Source organism: Brachyistius frenatus, unplaced genomic scaffold (genome assembly GCF_029030835.1).
Source record: "Brachyistius frenatus isolate BFR_SWC_R1_liver_20210118 unplaced genomic scaffold, ASM2903083v1 Contig_88, whole genome shotgun sequence".
Classification (NCBI taxonomy): Eukaryota; Metazoa; Chordata; class Actinopteri; family Embiotocidae; genus Brachyistius; species Brachyistius frenatus.
Window position 1 is genome coordinate 1,477,279 of NW_027210687.1, and position 19,305 is coordinate 1,496,583.

Genomic DNA, 19,305 nt, shown 5'->3' on the forward strand with positions numbered 1-19,305 from the left:
ACACACACACACACACACACACACACACACACACACACACACACACACACACACACACACACACACACACACACACACACACACACACACACACACACACACACACACACACACACACACACACACACACACACACACACACAGCTAACAGTCCAGGGAGCAGAAGAGTAGTTGGATGCTTCACTCAATTTTCAAGACCCAACAGTGGAGAAATTACTGCAACTGCAGAGCACAGAAGTGCAGAGAGCTTCAGTGTGGAGCAGCAATTTAAGATAAGATCAGATAAGATAAGATGTACTCGTCCTGTACCTCTGCTTCTGCGTGTGCAGGCTTTCTGTTCATTTGTTAAAAAGCATTTTAAAACTGAAGCAGGGTTTAATAAAGTTGAGAATTAGATTATAATAAAAGTTTCTCACGACAGAGAAAGGACAAGACAGAACGACAAGGTCGAGGCAGAGAATAAATTGAGGAATGAAGTAGAGTGCAGAGGACAGAGACAGGCAAGTGATGATAGACGTGAATAAACGGGGAGTCAGACACAGTTAAAAAAGATGAGGTTTGAAAATGAATTATTTTAGAGAATGAATAATGCTCTGAAAACTTTCAGGGTAAGTGGGCGAGTCTGGTTGAAGGACAGAAATGAGGGAAGTGGTGACAGACATGATTGAACAGAGTGGCAGACTCACAGGGAGGCCATATTTGTTATGGAAAGTGTGACATGGAGTGTAAAGTGCCGCACAGAATAAATGGAACAGATGGAAAAAAGGGTTCAAACTCCCCCCTTTTAACATACTCACCACTTTCACTTCTGTCTCTCTAACTGTTATTAAAATAGACCAAAGTTTGAAATAGAGGATATAAAATAGTTTCTGTTTAAACTTACTGATTTAATTAATTGTGTCTGGTTGTAATTTTGTTTGCTCTTTCCTGTTTTATTTTAAAGATTGAAAGTTAAATATGTTTCTGACTATATTTTTTAAAACATATAATTTACAGATTGTGGTCACTGTGGAGTATTTTCTATATTTACCGTAACCTGGCTCGTTTCCTTTTAAACAAAAATACATTGGTCTTTGCTAAGCATGATAAAGAGATGTTTAAGTCGTTTAAGTAGACTGCAGAGTCATGGATCTCTACTTTAATAACCTAAGAGTCTCTAAATCCACCGTTGGCAGTTAAACAGCGAATAATCTGAGCACAACCTAAGGTGCTTGGTTCAAAGGGGTTGTACTTTGTCTCTTAATTAAATATAAATGCGTTTTGGGCATGATATGCAGTAGACCAATCAGACTGTCATCTCCCATTCCCTTTACAAGCCAGATGTGCTTGCACCTTGGCAGATTTGCTAGTATAACAATTGTTAAACAGAATAACAGAAGAGAATGTTTCTTCTCTGCGGAGGAAATTAATCTGCTGATATGCAGATTAATGTTCACAATAAAAAAAAAAAATCATATTATAATCTTTTTTTTTTCAGCACCTGTTCATGTAGGTGCATATTATCATCTTAACAATGCACCCATAAAATAAGCATAAAATACTGCACCGCTGATTTTTTTTTTTTGTTGGTCACTGTTGGTGCAAGTAGATTTGCTACTTAAACAACATGCGCACTGGATGGGAAAATGACAACTGTGTCGGTCTGAAACTAGCAACGACACCGGTTGTAAGGTAGAGGCCCTGGTTACCAATCCGTCTCTGATAGTGACGTTTGTTCATGACAATTATACCAATGTCTCAAAAATTTCTCAAATTATTTTATATTAAAATTCCACAGCACTTCCAAATGAGATCGGATGGCTCTTTATCACCAACTTCCTCATCATCATATTAGGCTTAGATACTGCACATTAGAGTTGTTTGCCAACTCAACCTTCTTTAGTTCACAAACACTCCAGCCCCTGGTGTCTTTGACGGCTGAAAGTTTGTTTCCTAATTCCGGGCCCATTTCCTCTCTCCTTCATCTAGAGGGCTAAGATCGGTCCAGGCAAGAACACAGAAGGCAAGTCGGCCAATGCCGCGTCCCGGTTTGACTCCAATGGCAACCAAGATCGCATGAAGCTGTCTGACTTTAACTTCCTGATGGTGCTTGGCAAAGGCAGCTTCGGCAAGGTAAGGGCGTGGTGTTCATGTGTGTGTGTCTTTAATTCTAAATGTGATCCAGGTGCACATGTATATTAGTGTATCGCTGTTTATCTTTGGAGAACTCATGATTATCAACTTGAAGACAAAAGCAAGTGATTCTAGCACCATTATTTACACACTGTACGTTCCTTGATACTTTACTTGGAGGATGAGATTGAATCTACCTGGCAGCAGATGGGATTGTGCATGATATAAACAAGGTGGCGGCATTTCAGGAAGTTCTTATATTATTTATGGTAAAAGAAGCTGAAGTAATGGTTGCCAAACAACACAAGAAAAACGTACAGTTACTGAAGCAGAGAAATTCATTGGAATGATGCCAAATAGGCAGCAATTTCTATGCAAATATTGCTAACCTTAGCCACTGAAAGCCAGTGGTAGTTAAAAGATAATTTTATCTTATTTTATCACATCTTGATGTACTGCCCGCACCATTCATGTAGACGTGTTGCATTCATTTTTAAGCATGGACACACCCAATGCTCCCAAGAACATACTCATGATGTGTGGCAGCCATCATGAATGTGCAGAGACTTCTTTTTAATTGTGTGCGAGTAGTAAACACCCCGGGGAGCTTTTTGTCTGACTGAGCATTGGAGCTCTATATCTACAGACAGAGCTCAGAGGAAAGGAAAGACAGACAGAAGGAGAAGATAGAGACAGAAAGAATTAAAGGAGATGAAGCGCAGGTAGACAGAGATGGATGACGCGAAAGGAGGTGAAGAGGATGACGTGAGGAGTGGAAAGAGCGATGAAAAGAGAGGGAGACAGATGTGAGGCACGGTGACAAGGTTGACATGAATGAATCGAGGGAGAGGTAAAAACGTCAGACTGAATGAAAAGCGGTAGAGCGAGAGGTGGGGTGGTGGTGGTGGGGGGGGGGGGACCTTGGAGAGGGAAGACTGGCGTGAATGAATGAAAATCAAGGCAAGAATCGGAGAGAAAGAAAGAAAGACGGGGAGAGCAGCAGGGAGGAGAGAGAGCGAAAGTGACAGGAAAAGCACGACAGAGAGAGAGAGAGACCATTGTCTGTGTATCAGATCTGTATGCCAGCTGCCTGTTTCCATGGTAACAGGCATTTAAAGCTACACTGATGCGTCATTGTGGACAGTCTGAGTTGAGGCTGGATCATTACTGGAATGCCCGACTCACACATGTGCACGCACACGTAAACACAGATTTCTGAAACATGCACAGACACGCAGATACACACATCACCTACACGCACACACACACACACACACACACACACACACACACACACACACACACACACACACACACACACACACACACACACACACACACACACACACACACACATGCACACGCATGGCTCATTTTGGCTTATACAATGCACATGCACACACTAGTGGGTTTTTTGTGAATACTAGCGCAGAGCATTTATAAAGAGGAAGACACAGTTCGGAGACACACACACAACCACACGCAGCACCAAGTGCTCATGTGACGTGTGTCTTTTGAAAGGTTGGTGAGGGAGGCTGTTACCTTCAGAGCTGCTGTTACTGCCACTGTGTCTGACATCTGCATTACAATACTGCTGCTCACATTTCTCTGTGGATGTTCTTACAGTAACACACACACACACACACACACACACACACACACACACACACACACACACACACACACACACACACATCTCGTGGGCAGACACAGGCAAGGACATGCTTCATTTTGATCTGTATTGTCATTTCTCTATGCACACACGTCAGAGCGCAACAGGAGAGAGCAAGTACAAAGACACGAACACAAGGAATGAATTTACATTCATTCGGTTGCTATTCATTCGGTTTTTCAACCACAGGATGGGAAATTTGGTGTGACATTTCAGCACCATGGACAGCACCCCTTAAAGCTTGACAATTGCTGTATGTTTGCTTTGCTTGGTTTGTTTGTTTTACTTTTTTTTACAAAATCACTCTATTTTGGCATGAAAGTGACAGAAACATGATTTAGCGTGCTTTCACACCTAATCTCGTTTCAGTCTGGTGCGAACTGAACAGCTTGACCAAGAAGAGGGTCTTGGTCTACATCCAAGCAGACTGCTATTTGTTTGTGGTGTGAAAGTAAAACAGACCAACACAAAGAGTTTAGTGTGTGTGTGTGTTTCTAGTAAGAATTCAAAAGCTAAACTATAATTTAATGCTGCCTTTGATCCTTAACTGCCAATGAAGCAATTTTGAAACGAGTGATCTGTGCAGCGAGCAATGTATATTGTATAAATGGTAGCTATGGTAACCATATTATTTGCAGTATAGTGACCACCCCAGCTATCTCCTTCTAATCTTAGAGTATTTGTGACTGCTTGGCCAGCTGTTTGTTGCCAGGATTTGAAATGGGTTGTTTTTGAGCGGATGACGTCACAAAAACTGTCCAACCTGTCAGTTCATGTTTATAGCTCTTGCTTCCTAAAGCCTCAAGTCTTGTTACCTTATATATTGTCGTTTTCTTTGTCTAGTCCAACTGAAACAAACTAGTAGTGTAAGAGCAGCTTTATGCTATAAAACAAATCATGCAGTTCGTGTACTACAGATGCAGTGCATCAAAATAAGTCATGCCAAATTTACACCTGTAGTGTAATACTCATCTACAGTGTTGAAAGAAGACACTGCAACCTTCGAGCCTCTCATACAGAAGAACTGAATGATCACAGACTGATGTGGAAAGATAAAATTATAGTCATTTTTAAACCATATACATCAAAGTTGCTGCTCAGTGAATCTTCAGTACAGCACACTGTAACAATAACACTCCTCAGTCTTGATAGCATCAAATCCAAGCAGCAACCAACCGTGACATCACATATGACATCACATATTAGTTTGTGATGAACTGCCGTTTCGGCCGTCGCCGTCTTACTATTTTAAAGCCAGAACTGACCATTTCTGGACGTGCTGGGGAGGAGCGGGTGGTTCTGATTGGGAACCCGAGGACACTCTGCCCGCCTGCGCACCTGACTGCACCACACTACAGAGCTGTCAATCAAATAGACGCTTCCCCTAACATTTCGCTTTCTGAGGCCTAATATCTAATTAATGATGGGATTATTTTCAGAAGGACCACCACAAAACTAATAAGAAGGAGCAACTTAATAACTTGTTTAAAACATGTATTGACTTTTTTGAAACCAACCCCGAGTGGCCTTTAGCAGTACCGCACTCGGAAGCTGCGTCCACTTTTACCTGAAGTCTGTGATCACATCTCATTGTGATCTACTGTTTTTCATGTTCCTAAAACATGACATCTAATGTGGATCTGCAATAATACATTATAACATGGCCACAAAAATCTGTTAAAGCCTGCTCTCATTTAGGATTTTCTAAAACCCAGGAAATGTGCGCCTCAGTGGAAACAATGGCTACATACACTTTGTATATAATATATGACAGTTTAGAATAATACACATAGCCCACTGTAATACAACATGCAGTGCAATTTCACGCAGTGCAGTAGAGTGTGGTGTCATTAATTTTGCCTGGATAAATTCACTCTGCAAGGTCAGCAGAGAAAACACTCTGGCATCATTTACGACACATGACAGCTTATATCCTCAGGATTGCTCTCTGGCAAATGACCCTGAACAACTTTCTTGGATCAAACGGTGACAGACACCACAGTTGATACTGTAGTGCACCAGCCAGTTTATGAGGGACAGTGTGACCGCCTTGAATAAGATACTGAAGTGTCGTGTGGTCATAAACTGTAACTGGGAAGGTAAATGATCAGGTAAATACAATTACATGAAAAAGATAAAAGGTGCATTAAAAAACAGCTTGTGCTCGCCTTCCTAAGTTTGTCACCACAGATTGTAACGATGCCAAGAAGCTCCTGTTGTTGTTTTGTCTCCTCAGTCCTCGGAGGCATTTGATTTTTGATGAAACCTGCTGGTTTTATGGCTCCTTTCTCCTGCGCTGCTCTTGTCCTTGTCCTTGTGCTTATATAAAATGAACTTCGGACCAGATGGTGTCTTGCCTCTCTGTTTCAACTTTATAGAGTTTATATTTACATACAGTCATACCGCCACCATATGTGCGGAGTCTATGCGTACACACACAAACAGACACCCACGCTTACGTTTATGCCTGAGGTCGACAGAGGATGCCACCGGTGCAGGTCCAACTTCAATAGATGCTGAAAATTCTTAAACTCTGGCTGCTCTCATTGCAATTAACACTGTACACACACACACACACACACACACACACACGTCTACATATATAGCCGTATCTCTTTGTCCATCTGTGCAGCGCTCCTCATAGAATCCCGAACTCAATAACCTCCCTCCATTATCATACCTGAATATTTATAAGACATAAACAGCAAAGTTGCTAAGTTTCTGATCTCATAGGGAAACAAAGGTCACTCTTATTGCTCTATTCTTGATGGATTTGAAAAGAGTGTGATATGTTTTCCATTTACATCATTAAGCTGACACTCATCGGCAGTAACTTATGATGAGAGAGTCGCGAGCAGTTGTGCTTAATTCTCACATAGTTGTGGTACACACTGCTTGTCAGCTGACTGTGGAGACAAAGCTCGTAGTATTTCTAAGATCTAGACTATCTTGCAGGAAAATGGTATATTAAACACATCGACAGATCAATCAAACTCACTTTAACATAAGCAGTTCAGCAGCTGCAAGATTTTCAGGCCACTAGGTTCACCCTGTGTTTTATGCAAATCAACATCAGATGTGATATAAAAGGTTTAAAGACACAATACAGTAGAATGAAAGTTACTTTGTTGAGGTTCTAAGACTCAATTAGCCTCGTGGGAACTACAAACGCTTCATGGTAGCCTTGTAATGGAAAGCACAGACATTTTTCTTCCACACTCTTCTTGCCTGTTCACTGCCTGGTTAATGTTGTGCTATGTCTTAGCACCTTACAGTACACACCACTGTCTATTTAAGGAATCGTTCCACATTTTTGGATGTACTTAATTCAATTCAGTTTTATTTCAATTGTAAAATCACCTTGGGACATCGTCTCAAAACACTTTACAATCACACAACACACAGCAAGGAAACAAAATCACAAAAAATGTATTAAAAACATCAATGTTTTTTTTTTTTTTTAAGTATTGCAGCATGACTAAGGCATCGTTCAGGGTCACCCGAGCCAGCCCTAACTGCATAAGTTTTATCAGAAAGGAAGGTTTTAAGTTTAATCTTGAAGCTAGTGAGTATGTCTGCCCCCCCGAACCCAAACTGGGAGCTGGTTCCTTCAGAGGGGCCTGAAGCTGAAGGCTCGGCGTCTCACTCTACTTTTGGAAATGAGGAACAACAAGCAAGACAGCGTTCTGAGAGTGAAGTGCTCTGTTATACTTACATGTACACTTAGCTAAGAAAAGAAAACAGAACATGGCTCTGTTCCAATTATTGTACTTCCTGTAGTACACTCACACATAGTGCTCCTACATGTCAGCACTGTTGCTTGTGTAGTACTTGAATTGTACATAGTGGTGTTGTTTTTAATCACACACAGCCGTTCTGAAATAATCATAGGATTTGAATGCATTGCCTGCTAACATATCTGCTGACTTCAATTATTTTATCCGGAAATGAATGTGTTTTAATGTCCTCTGTTTAACAGACACAATAAACACACTGATGGCTTCTGTCCAATGTGTTGGTACTTAGTGAAAAATAAGCACTTTAGTTCAGTGTTCTGCTCCTTCAGACATCGCACTTTCAACAGTTACTGGATAGTTGCTCATATTCCCTCGTACAGATTTTTGTCCAGACAGTTGAACTTCACTGAACTTTTTGTTCTGGTCACAAGTCTGCTTCAACTTTTATGAGATGACCTGCAAGCTGAGACTTGACCCACATCTGGCCCGCTATTTGCAGCAGCAGCCGGATCCTTCAGGAAAGAGGATATGAGGACAGGAGAACAGAAAGGAAGAGCAAAGTATAGGGAGGAGATCAAATTGAAAAACAAGAGGCAGAGGATTGCAGGACATGGTAGGCAAGAGCGTCGAAGACGAGACAGAAATATTTACTCTCTTTTTTTTCCAGAGTCTGCAGAAGCATGAGGCTGACCTTGGCTGCAAGACATTCCCACTGCAGAAGACACACACAACCACACACACATAGCAATGCAGAGGCAGTCATCTCGTAGTCTCAGCAGCCACAGATTATAACTATGAAACCTATAAAATAAAAAATGTAAGGTGTGTGTGTGTGTGTGTGTGTGTGTGTGTGTGTGTGTGTGTGTGTGTGTGTGTGTGTGTGTGTGTGTGTGTGTGTGTGTGTGTGTGTGTGTGTGTGTGTGTGCACGCGTGTGCATCTCATGATTACTCGGAGATGTGCCCCCAGACTTTACAATTAAAATAAATATGAATCTGAATCACTTGACAGCTGCGCATCTCTTTCTCAGTCACTCCTTCTGTCCTTCTGTCACCTTCTGCCCTTCTCAAACCTTCATCAACTTTTCTTCCACTTTTTTAATCCCTCTCTTTTCACCCATCCACCTTCTTTTATCTCCACCCGCCCCCAAACTGTCTGCCCTAGATTCTGAAAAGGAAAAGTGAAATAATCCCTTCTTTCTCCTCTGTGTCCTTCCTAATGTTCATGAAGGACAAAGAAAGACAAACAGCGTGAAAATCTTAAATAATCTTGGGGACAGTGTCAGAAAACTGTCATCAAAATCGTCTCCCCTAAAATGAAAATTGTTATAACACCAGTTAAGTTTTCCATTTTCTCGCAGCACACATTCTATACATTTAATAGGGATGCAGATTTAACACACAACATCCTGGGTAATTTGGGAATAGAATGGGTTTTTGATTTTAGACTGACAAAAGAAGCATTTCCAACTATCTAAAAGTGATTTTGTAAGTTGTAATGACAGCTGCAGCCAAAACATTCAGCTCTGAAAACTTTGTCTCATGTGGATATTTTTTTTCAGCTGACTCAGGAAAAAAATTGTTAAAAAGGCATCTTAAATATGCGTGATATTATATTGAAATCCATGTGGGATTCAATCAGCTCACCTGCTTTTTCAAGCAGTTATGTTTTTGACAAACAACACCAAAGGGAACGCTTCTGGAGTGTTCCCAAAATCCAATAAAGACTTAATGTAATCTGTAGCCCCATGAATTTATGAAACATCAGTTGGATAAGTATGTGCTCGTTTGCCTTGGAGGTTTCTGCTGAAGGTAGTGTGCTCCTCAGCCTGACAACATCAGACCAGATAATCTCATTGTTTAATCAATTCCTTGCACGTTTAAAATGGTTTTGCTTTACAAAGCTCGAAAATATATTCACACTTCAAAATCTCAAGTAAGACTCTTACATGCTGAGTTTCATTCTAACTGCAGTCTCGTGTGTATCACTTCAGAATGAGGAGAAATCCACAACTTGTCACACTTTTTGTGTCTGCTTCTGGAGCTAAGCTATGATTGGACAATCTTCATCTGAGGTGTTTGAGTGACTGGTCTGTCCTGACTGTGGCTTTTTCTACGACCAGTGTGAACAAACCAACCTCTTGAAATAAAGCACAAAATGGCACGAAATATCCACAACACTGCGAGCTCTATTTTTGTAAAGAAAGCGAGCGCTATGGCCAAAGCCTGCATTCTCTGTTGCTGCGTTTCCAAAATGAAGGTAGCACATGGATACAGGATGATGCAAGTTGATGACATTTCTGCTTGCATTTTTCGTATTGACATTTTAGTGATAGAATTCACCAGATATTTATCTCACGAAGTGCCTCTACCAAAAATGTATTAAAATGACTTGCAGTCCCACTTTGATGGCTTCTATTACCCCCCTTCTTTCTGTCTTTCCTCTCTTATTCTTTTCATTTCCCTTTGTTTCCTCTTCTCCAGTGACATTTTGAAAAGTGATGAATCAGTTTTGTCCTCTCTCTCTTTATTTCTACCTTGACAGTCTCACCCAAAACAGTCAGAGAAGCTTTCCTTTATCCCTCCACTCCTTTATCCCCGTCCTTTACACTACCACCCCTGTCTCCCCAGGTTTCCCCACCTCAACAATCTCTTTCCTTTCTCCACTGCACCCTTCTTTTCTCTGTAAAACCATGACAGGAGCCGTGTGTCAAAGATTTTGAATATTGATGAATTTATCTTCCGTGCATTTCACATCTGTCCTCTCTCTCTCTCTCTCTCTCCTCTACTCTACTACTTCTCTAGGTAATGCTGGCTGAGCGTAAAGCGACGGAGGATCTGTACGCCATAAAGATCCTGAAGAAGGACGTTGTGATCCAGGACGATGACGTCGAGTGCACCATGGTGGAGAAGAGAGTCTTAGCTTTGGCTGGAAAGCCCCCATTCTTAACACAGCTGCATTCCACCTTCCAGACGATGGTGGGTGGGCTCACATATTCTCACAGCAGTTGTATAATATTGAGCAAAAAAAAAAAACGTTTTTTCATATCCTGCAATTAACAGCAGCCTTATTTATAAGCTGTTTCCCCCTGTCACTACCAAAGCATCTTCATTAGTTCATGTTAAGTTCGGTTCTGGTCCATTTAAATCAAAGGAGATCTCTTTGACACTGTTCAACAAAAAAACCCTCTTGCGTCAAAGAGATGAAAATCAACCTGAAATACAACATACTAGCCTGGCCCCACCCGCCTATTGCTCAAAGCATTCAGGTTTTGATTATCATCTGGAAAGCCTGTTCAAGGTTTGGTTAGACTCTCTGAAGGGCGGACAAATCAGTGAGCAGTACGGGTGGCTGAGAGCAATGAGTTATTATGAAATATAGTTCCAACAATGGTGACAGAGCTACATGAAGCAATACCAACAGCTGTAGCAATATTGAAGTCATTCTGCAAAGGTCATTTACCGACATGGCGTTGCACTCTGCTCACATTGGGGGAGGGTCCCTGCACTTTACAACTCGGTGAGTTTCGGTGCACAACATACGTCATATGGTGGTCAATGCTAATTGATCAAAAGCTGCTCCAGTAGCTTCTAAATTAACCCGAAGTCTACGCCCATCAGGAGGCAACGACTGGAAACATTCCTCAATGGAGCGCAGCCAGACCCCATCTAGTCCCAAAGTGAGTTCGGGTCTGGTAATACCAGGCTAACAATACAGTCTGTCTGTATTAACGCTCACCTTAAATCTACAACATGACTACAAGAAACCTTTAAAGGGGTTATTCACTCCACGTCGATCCCGTGAGTAATGTCATGTATTTCACTTCATGTCTTTGTTTTATTAACTGTCGGTTCAAACTATGGGGTTCTGTTGAATGAGAAAATGTGTGGGTTGGTCACACACACACGTCCGCTAACACCCAGTGATCAGAAACTAAACAAAGAAAGCTGAAGTGACTCCTTCCGTCGGCCTCTGCGTGTTATCAGAAGCGAGCCACAGTGCAGCGTCCTGCTGAAGGGCACAGCGGCACTGCAGCTGAGCTCTGTGGTCTTAACAGCAGCCACCCGCCTGCTGTCAGCGGCTCACAGCTGGAATACACAGGCTGGATTCATATTTGATTCATGCTTGTCATCTAACGTATAATCCATATTACTCTGAAGATGACTCAACAGAGGAGTAAATATAGCTTGCTGGTTTCATATGTAACAGTGACTTCATGTCATTTACATTCACATGCCACATAAACACATCTGTATGTGTTTTCATTGATTGATGAGGTGGTGTGAATCAATTTGAGATTGTGGTTTACGACTAGACAAATAAAGCTGATCTGATCTACACACACACACAAACACACAGCAGAAGCGAGTGTGTTAATCCTCCCCGGCTCTAATTCTCTGTCCAGAGGAAGGCTTTTGTACATGCAGTTATTGCACACAGGCAGTTATAACAGTCATGTCTGTACACATACATACACGTATATGGTGCACAGACATATTTCAATCACACGTGCACTCACAGACACACACGGAGCACATTATTGCACGCAAACAACTGGTCATCAGACTTATCAGGCAGTGCAGGCCCTAACACACACAACTCTACAACATCTTCTCCAAAACACACACACACACACACACACACACACAAAATCCCTTCACATTTTCCCACATACTACTGTACCTTATTGGCAATTTCTCCAGATAATGGAGGACAATAGGTTCTTAAATTGATGTCACTGTGTTCCCTCAGTTGAAGACAGATTGGACACAGCGACGACAACCCAGTCTTTTTTTTTTTTTTTTTTTTTCTCGGTGCCCTCTACCTCCTTCTTTCTTTCTTTTATCTCTCCACTTTCACTTCCTCTGTCTCTTATTTCTGTATCTCTCCTCTGATCTCTGAATAATCCCTCCCCCTCCTTTAGTATTTTTCTCACAATTGTCAAATTTCTCAGTGACCTCTCCTCTGCTTCTATGAACATGCACTTTGTGACCTTCCTGTCTCTCTCTGCCCTTCTGTCTCCCCGTAGGACCGTTTGTATTTTGTCATGGAGTACATAAATGGCGGAGATCTCATGTATCAGATACAGCAGGTCGGCAAGTTCAAGGAGCCCCATGCTGTGTGAGTACACACACACACACACACACACACACACACACACACACACACACACACACACACACACACACACACACACACACACACACACACACACACACACACACACACACCTTTGTTATACTACACATTTCTCAGCTCCATGGAAAATAGGTGTTTCACAGTTTAGTAATACTTTTTAATCATAGCAAAGAAGCCATCAGTAATTTGACCGGCTCAGGTGATGGATAAGCAACGCTTGAAGAGCCTCAGGGTGAAATATGTTGTTTGGCCCCGATGCACGTTGCTGCTCTGAAGAACTTCAAAGAAATGAAAGTAATCCAGCGGCTCCTGAGACTTTTCAGTGTGTGGTACAATACCTCCAAAACTGCAGAGTATAATTAAGGTGGCTGGCGAGATCACTGGTGTCAACCCGAACCGGCGGGCTGACATATTTGACAAGCAGGCTGTCGGGGAAAGCGAGAGCCGTGGCGGAGTTAGCCCTTCATCTACTTTATAGGGAATTAGAGTTTCTTCCCTCTGGCAGAAGGTTTAGACTGCTGAAGGGCAAGTCGAACCGGGTGAGGATCTCTTTTATCTAAGGCCATCAACTTATTCTACTTTATTTCATTTATTTATTGGACAATAGTCTGGATATTCTGCTCCGTGGATGATGATGTGGCCTTGAACTTTGGCTCGGTGTCATGTCTGATTGTATTATTATATTTCAGTGACGTCCCCCTTGTCGTCATCCTGATCACAGAAGAAAACAAACATCTAACAGGCTGTAAACAGGCTCTGCATATTCTGCACTCGTCACCACATCTTCAAAATGCCTCTTGACGTCGCTTACGTGCACTTTACAAACAGACACTGATTGTGCATGCCGACGCAAACATGGCTGACTGCGAGGCCGGTCTGTCCACGACTTCTCCTGTTGATCTTATCAGCTGCTCTCTGGCCTTGAATAGACAGCACTGACCTTTACACATACACACACACACACACACACACACACACACACACACACACACACACACACACACACACACACACACACACACACACACACACACACACACAAATTATCCCTCTGTTTTCTCGCTGTCCTTTCTCTCAGCCTCTTTCTAATTGCTGCTGTTGTTTCTGTTTTGTGTGTGTTTAGGTTCTACGCTGCTGAGATAGCCATTGGTCTGTTTTTCCTACATCTAAAGGGCATCATCTACCGGTAATGTTCGCACCACAACATGCCAAATACATGACAATAACAACAAACCAAGTAGAGCCAAGATCAGACTCAGAAGCAGAGTGTCTCCTCCTTTAGTTATAGTGATATCCATTGCCCCAAACATACATAAGTACAACTGTACTAACAAAAATCCAATTTATTATGACTCCACCAACACCAGCTGTCTATCATTATTTATTCTCTTCCGCTCTCCCATTACACAATCAAATCCTGCCACTGAGATAGCTGTGATATAATAATCCAAATTAATGAGTCATTGCAATCTCCCAAACACACTTTTAAACTTTGTATGATAAAAAGAAATGACCAAAAAATACAATTAACTGCTTTTCTGCTGTTTTTATTCAAGCCAAGAATTCTAATTGCTAATCAGAGTCGTACATATGTGTGATCTTGATTAGTGTAACTGTAGCTGTGCCACAGTCAAACTCCCACTGACAGAAAACTGCATGGGGCGTTAAACAAGTGTTGTTCCCCTTTAACACTGTCACCCTCCTGTAGAGACCTGAAGCTGGACAACGTAATGCTGGACTGCGAGGGACACATTAAGATTGCAGACTTTGGCATGTGTAAAGAAAATATGAACGATGGAATCACCACCAAGACCTTCTGTGGGACACCAGATTACATTGCTCCTGAGGTACAGTGTGTGTGTGTGTGTGTGTGTGTGTGTGTGTGTGTGTGTGTGTGTGTGTGTGTGTGTGTGTGTGTGTGTGTGTGTGTGTGTGTGTGTGTGTGTGTGTGTGTGTGTGTGTGTGTGAGAGTGTTGGTTGGTTTAAGTTGTGTTTGTGTTCTCATTGTTGTCATGCAGCACTGATGCAGCTGCCTTACAGTGTCCTTAAAGTAATCAATGCTGTACAAATACTCCCTTTTCCCTAAAGCAAAACTTTTCCTTATATTGTAACACATCTTATGACTATATGTGGAAGTGAATTAGAAATTTTTTTTTTTTTGACTATTTCTTGGCCAGTAGCAAGAAATTCCTAAAGTCTTCACATCCAACACAAGAAGATGAAAAAGCATCGTTTCCAAAATAACCTCCACATTAAAGTGTTGTGGTCATTGTCTGATCCGTGTGATGACGTTGATTTTTTTTTTCTTTCTGTTTTGAATCAATAATACTAATATTAAAATGTATTAAACAATCCCTTGCTATGTGTACTGACACCACATCAATTATCTTGCTAATTCTGTCATAACTAAAACTACTTCTCCCACTGGTATTTGTAGCTACAGTAGATGAAGTGAACTCAGTGTGTCTCAACATTATTCTAAATCAGTTGGATCACATTTAACCTACATTTAAGTTTTCAATCACAATTTCAGCCCAGTTACAATAATCTGCTTGCTTTTATTTCAGATTATAGCCTACCAACCTTACGGAAAATCTGTGGACTGGTGGGCCTTTGGAGTGTTGCTCTATGAGATGTTGGCAGGACAGGTTGGGTCCGTCCGTCCGTGTGTGTGTGTGTGTGTGTGTGTGTGTGTGTGTGTGTGTGTGTGTGTGTGTGTGTGTGTGTGTGTGTGTGTGTGTGTGTGTGTGTGTGTGTGTGTGTGTGTGTGTGTGTGTTTGTTTGTTCCTGTGGCAGTGTGTGACTGTGTGTTGGTTTTACCCTCTGAAACAGCATGACTGTGTGTGTCCGGCTCCTCTCTCAGCAGCATTTGTATTCACCGCTGAATGTGAACAAAAACAAACACTCCCGATCGTAGCCTTTAAAATGTGACATTGTGTAACAAAAGGTTAGCTATTAAATTATATCCCATAATGAGTTTTTCTCTCATGGCATTAATCACTGTTAAGAATAGATGTGACATTTTCAAATCCTGGATATCTCACTTGGAGTGGATATTGTGAAAAGGACTGCAGTATTTTGATTGTAAGGACTTCAGACCAAAAAACAGCCTTTAATGATTCAATTTAAATATCCTCTGTTTGTCCCGTGCTGCCCTCTGCTTCTCCTCCCTCATCTCTCTCCAGCCTCCATTTGATGGTGAGGATGAGGACGAGTTATTTCAGTCCATCATGGAGCATCACGTCTCCTATCCCAAGTCGATGTCCAAGGAGGCTGTCGCTATCTGTAAAGGGGTGAGTTTACACACATACACACATGCTGTACACTGCAAGTCCTTGTCTGGCTCAGGCTCAACCTTGCTCGCTCCTCACAAAACCTCCCTCTTTCGTTCTCTCTCTTTCACACACACACACACACACACACACACACACACAGGGGAGAGAGAGAGAGAGAGAGAGAGAGAGAGCACACTGGGAGGGTTTTATCTTTGGTAGAGGAAAGGAGGGAGGAGATGAACAGAGGAAGGAAAAGAAGGCGACGGAGAGGGACATCAAAATTATCTGCATAATTAAAGCCATTGTGAGGGAACATTTATTTGGAGTGAAACAACATTGTTCACTCTTGCTATCTGTCCTGCTTCCATCTCACTCTCCGTCTCACTCTGTCATAACGCTCTCCTCTCCCGTCCTTCTCTCTCTCTCCGCAGTGCTCATTGCTATAGCCATTGTTTTGCTTTTTGCATTGTACATCCTCTCTATCGCTCTATCACACACACAGACATGCACACACATTCTCTCCCTCTTGCTCTCACACACTCACACACACACACTCACACACACACACACACACACACACACACACACACACACACACACACACACACACACACACACACACACACACACACACACACACACACACACACACACACACACACACACTCCATTGCTCTAATAGCTTAAGCCTGGGCAGTGTGCTCAGTTGACTGTGGAAATTCCTCTTCAGAATAGACCGGCCAGTATCGAATGATGCCCTGACACTTCCCAACTGGATCGGACTGGTGTGTGTATGTGTGTGTGTGATTGTATTACTCATGTTGTGGGGACATAAATCTGTTTCTCATTGTGGGACCCACCTCCCTTTTGGAGGACCCCCACAATGAAAACCGTTACATTTTATGGTGAAGACTTGTTTTAGGTTTGGGTAAGGGTTAGGTATGTCGCAATATCCATTATCTATACCCACCTTATCCTGAACAGGGTCATGAGGGGTTGGAGTCTATTACAGCTGACTTTGGGTAAAGGCGGCGTAACACCCTGGACAGGTCGTCAGTCCATCACAGGGCTAACAAAAAGACAGACAGAAACAAACATGCACAGTCTGATTCACACTGACGAGCAATTTAGAATCACAATAATTAAAGTAAATTCAACCATATTTGTGGAAGAAATTGCAATTTGCAAAATACCTGCAATTCATCTGCAGCAACAGTGTGTGATTTGTAAACACTCAAAAAGGAAGATTTCCTGTTATTTTTGTGATGTGCAGTCTAGTTATCATATGAATTTTGCTTTATGAGGTTGTAGTAAACTGGTTAGAGCCTTAGAAGTAGTTGTTAGAGCAAATTAGTGTGAGTCAATGTCCTCTGAAGTGATGGGTACACAATTCTTTGTGTATGTTTGAGCTGGTTACTGCTATAAATGGAGTGGGACCTCTCTATCAAACCTCTGTCTCGCTGTCTCATCTCCGAACTGTCCGCCTCACTGACCACCACATGCTACACACATACACACACACATAAACACACGTGTACGCACACGGACCGATGAATGGAAGGTTTGGGTAAACATTTAATGCTTTTACGCAGAAAACGATACTTTACTGCTGATTACACTGACAAGAAATGAAGAAAGAGCACTGCGTTGTTTTCTGTCCCAGGTCTATCCGTTCTGCAATACATTCAAAAACACACACATTACCATCAACATATAGTGCAGGCTTGAATTAAGATACACATGTTTGACTTCAGTCGTACATCCTCCCACTAACTTTTTAGGCAGAGACATTCACAGGCAAATTAATGACAAATATGTTCAGTGAGATACACACACCCACGCAGAGTTATGCATTAGTGATGATTACTGGGTTGTAGTGCTACAACAGTGGATCTTCAGTGGAGCATGAAAGCTTGCCTCCGTCCACCCCCACAGCTCCCACTGCGCCCTGCCAGCACTGCCTGGGTTAACTCAGTGTGTGTGTGTGGGTTAGTGTGTGTGTGTGTGGGGGGGGGGGGGGGGGGGCTTCAATAGCCTGTTCTGAAATTTTTTTAAATATTAGTGTCATTTTATTGCAAAAAATATACTTGAGCAGTAGGCACTGCTATTTTAAATCAGCCGTATTTTGCATCCAGATCTGCGGTCTTACCAGTTGAAGTAAAAATGCCGAATGACACTTAAAAACAATTCGGTCTACCAATTTTAAAAAGTTGAGTTTAATTTTAGGAGCAACAGTGCAAATCTCCATTCCAGTATCAAAGTAGAGTATTTTCAGGTACGAAAAATGTTATAATGTCAAACTCTACTGGAGCTGCATCAGATATCTCAACATGATGTCACATCATCTTTCAAATTTCAGACACAAATTAAGGAATTAATTCTTGCCAACATTCAATATATTACTGGTTTCATTTACGCAGTGTGTGTGTGTGTGTGTGTGTGTGTGTGTGTGTGTGTGTGTGTGTGTGTGTGTGTGTGTGTGTGTGTGTGTGTGTGTGTGTGTGTGTGTGTGTGTGTGTGTGTGTGTGTGTGTGCGTGAGAGTGCGTGAGAGAGAGTGCGTGAGAGAGAGTGAGCGTATGACGAAAGGGAGTGATCAGAGACATTTCCACTCCCCTGCATCCACACTATCAAGCATCCATATTTTATATCCAGCAATGGGCCACACACACACGCACACACACACACACACGCTCACACACAAGCTCCTACTACGGTATTTTTTTGCAGCGCTGTAGCGTTAGGGACATGAAGTCTTCAACTTCACTTGATTCTACAGGAAAGAGTAATTGCTCAGATACGAGCTCACAGATGCAAAAGCCGGCGCACATAAAAACATTTTCCGCTTCTGTTCCCTGTTGCATTCACCAATGCAAAAAGCACGGCTCAAGTTTCGTGAAACTGGGCACCATGAGTGTAGTCACGAGTGTGACGTTTAAGTGCCAAGATGAAGAAAACAAGTCTCCTCTGCAGAGGAAACTGATCTGTTCGTGCGCAGGTTTGAGCAGATTAATGCAAACAATAACAATTCTGTTGGTCTTTTATTCTGAGTTTCCTCAAGATCGCAATGCACCAAGAATCCACCTGAACACGTCTCACGAACAAAGCCACACATGGGTGCTCAGACGGGTGCAAGTATATTTGTTAATTAACCAACGTGGGTGCTGAATGATTGTATCATTCTAAAACTAGCAAAGAAACTTGCGTTGCACTTGGCGATAAGTAGAACATAGAGTCTCTGTCACAGTGAGGTGGACCACGACAACTTTCTTCAAAATACCTTGTTGGTTGACTTTTGTAAAATAAAGTTGCTTAATATGGTTTTAAAGGTCCCATACTGTATAAATTCAGATTTCCTTGTCTTTTTTGAATAT

The 19,305-nt window shown here is 42.0% G+C and overlaps 1 protein-coding gene across 3 annotated transcripts in view; it reads left to right on the plus strand.

Moving 5' to 3' along the window:
- The window catches only part of LOC138627560 (protein kinase C beta type-like), a 99,249-nt gene that overhangs the window by 59,024 nt on the left and 20,920 nt on the right, over positions 1–19,305 (plus strand). For all 3 annotated transcript variants that reach the window (XR_011311396.1, XM_069709979.1, XM_069709978.1), the window contains exons 9-15: positions 1,969–2,112; positions 10,324–10,497; positions 12,549–12,640; positions 13,782–13,844; positions 14,367–14,505; positions 15,226–15,306; positions 15,844–15,951. Coding sequence is in view for 2 of the 3 variants with exons in the window: in XM_069709979.1 (XP_069566080.1) it covers positions 1,969–2,112; positions 10,324–10,497; positions 12,549–12,640; positions 13,782–13,844; positions 14,367–14,505; positions 15,226–15,306; positions 15,844–15,951 (801 nt within the window). In the remaining variant the exon portion in view is untranslated. The remainder of the gene's footprint in view (positions 1–1,968; positions 2,113–10,323; positions 10,498–12,548; positions 12,641–13,781; positions 13,845–14,366; positions 14,506–15,225; positions 15,307–15,843; positions 15,952–19,305) is intronic.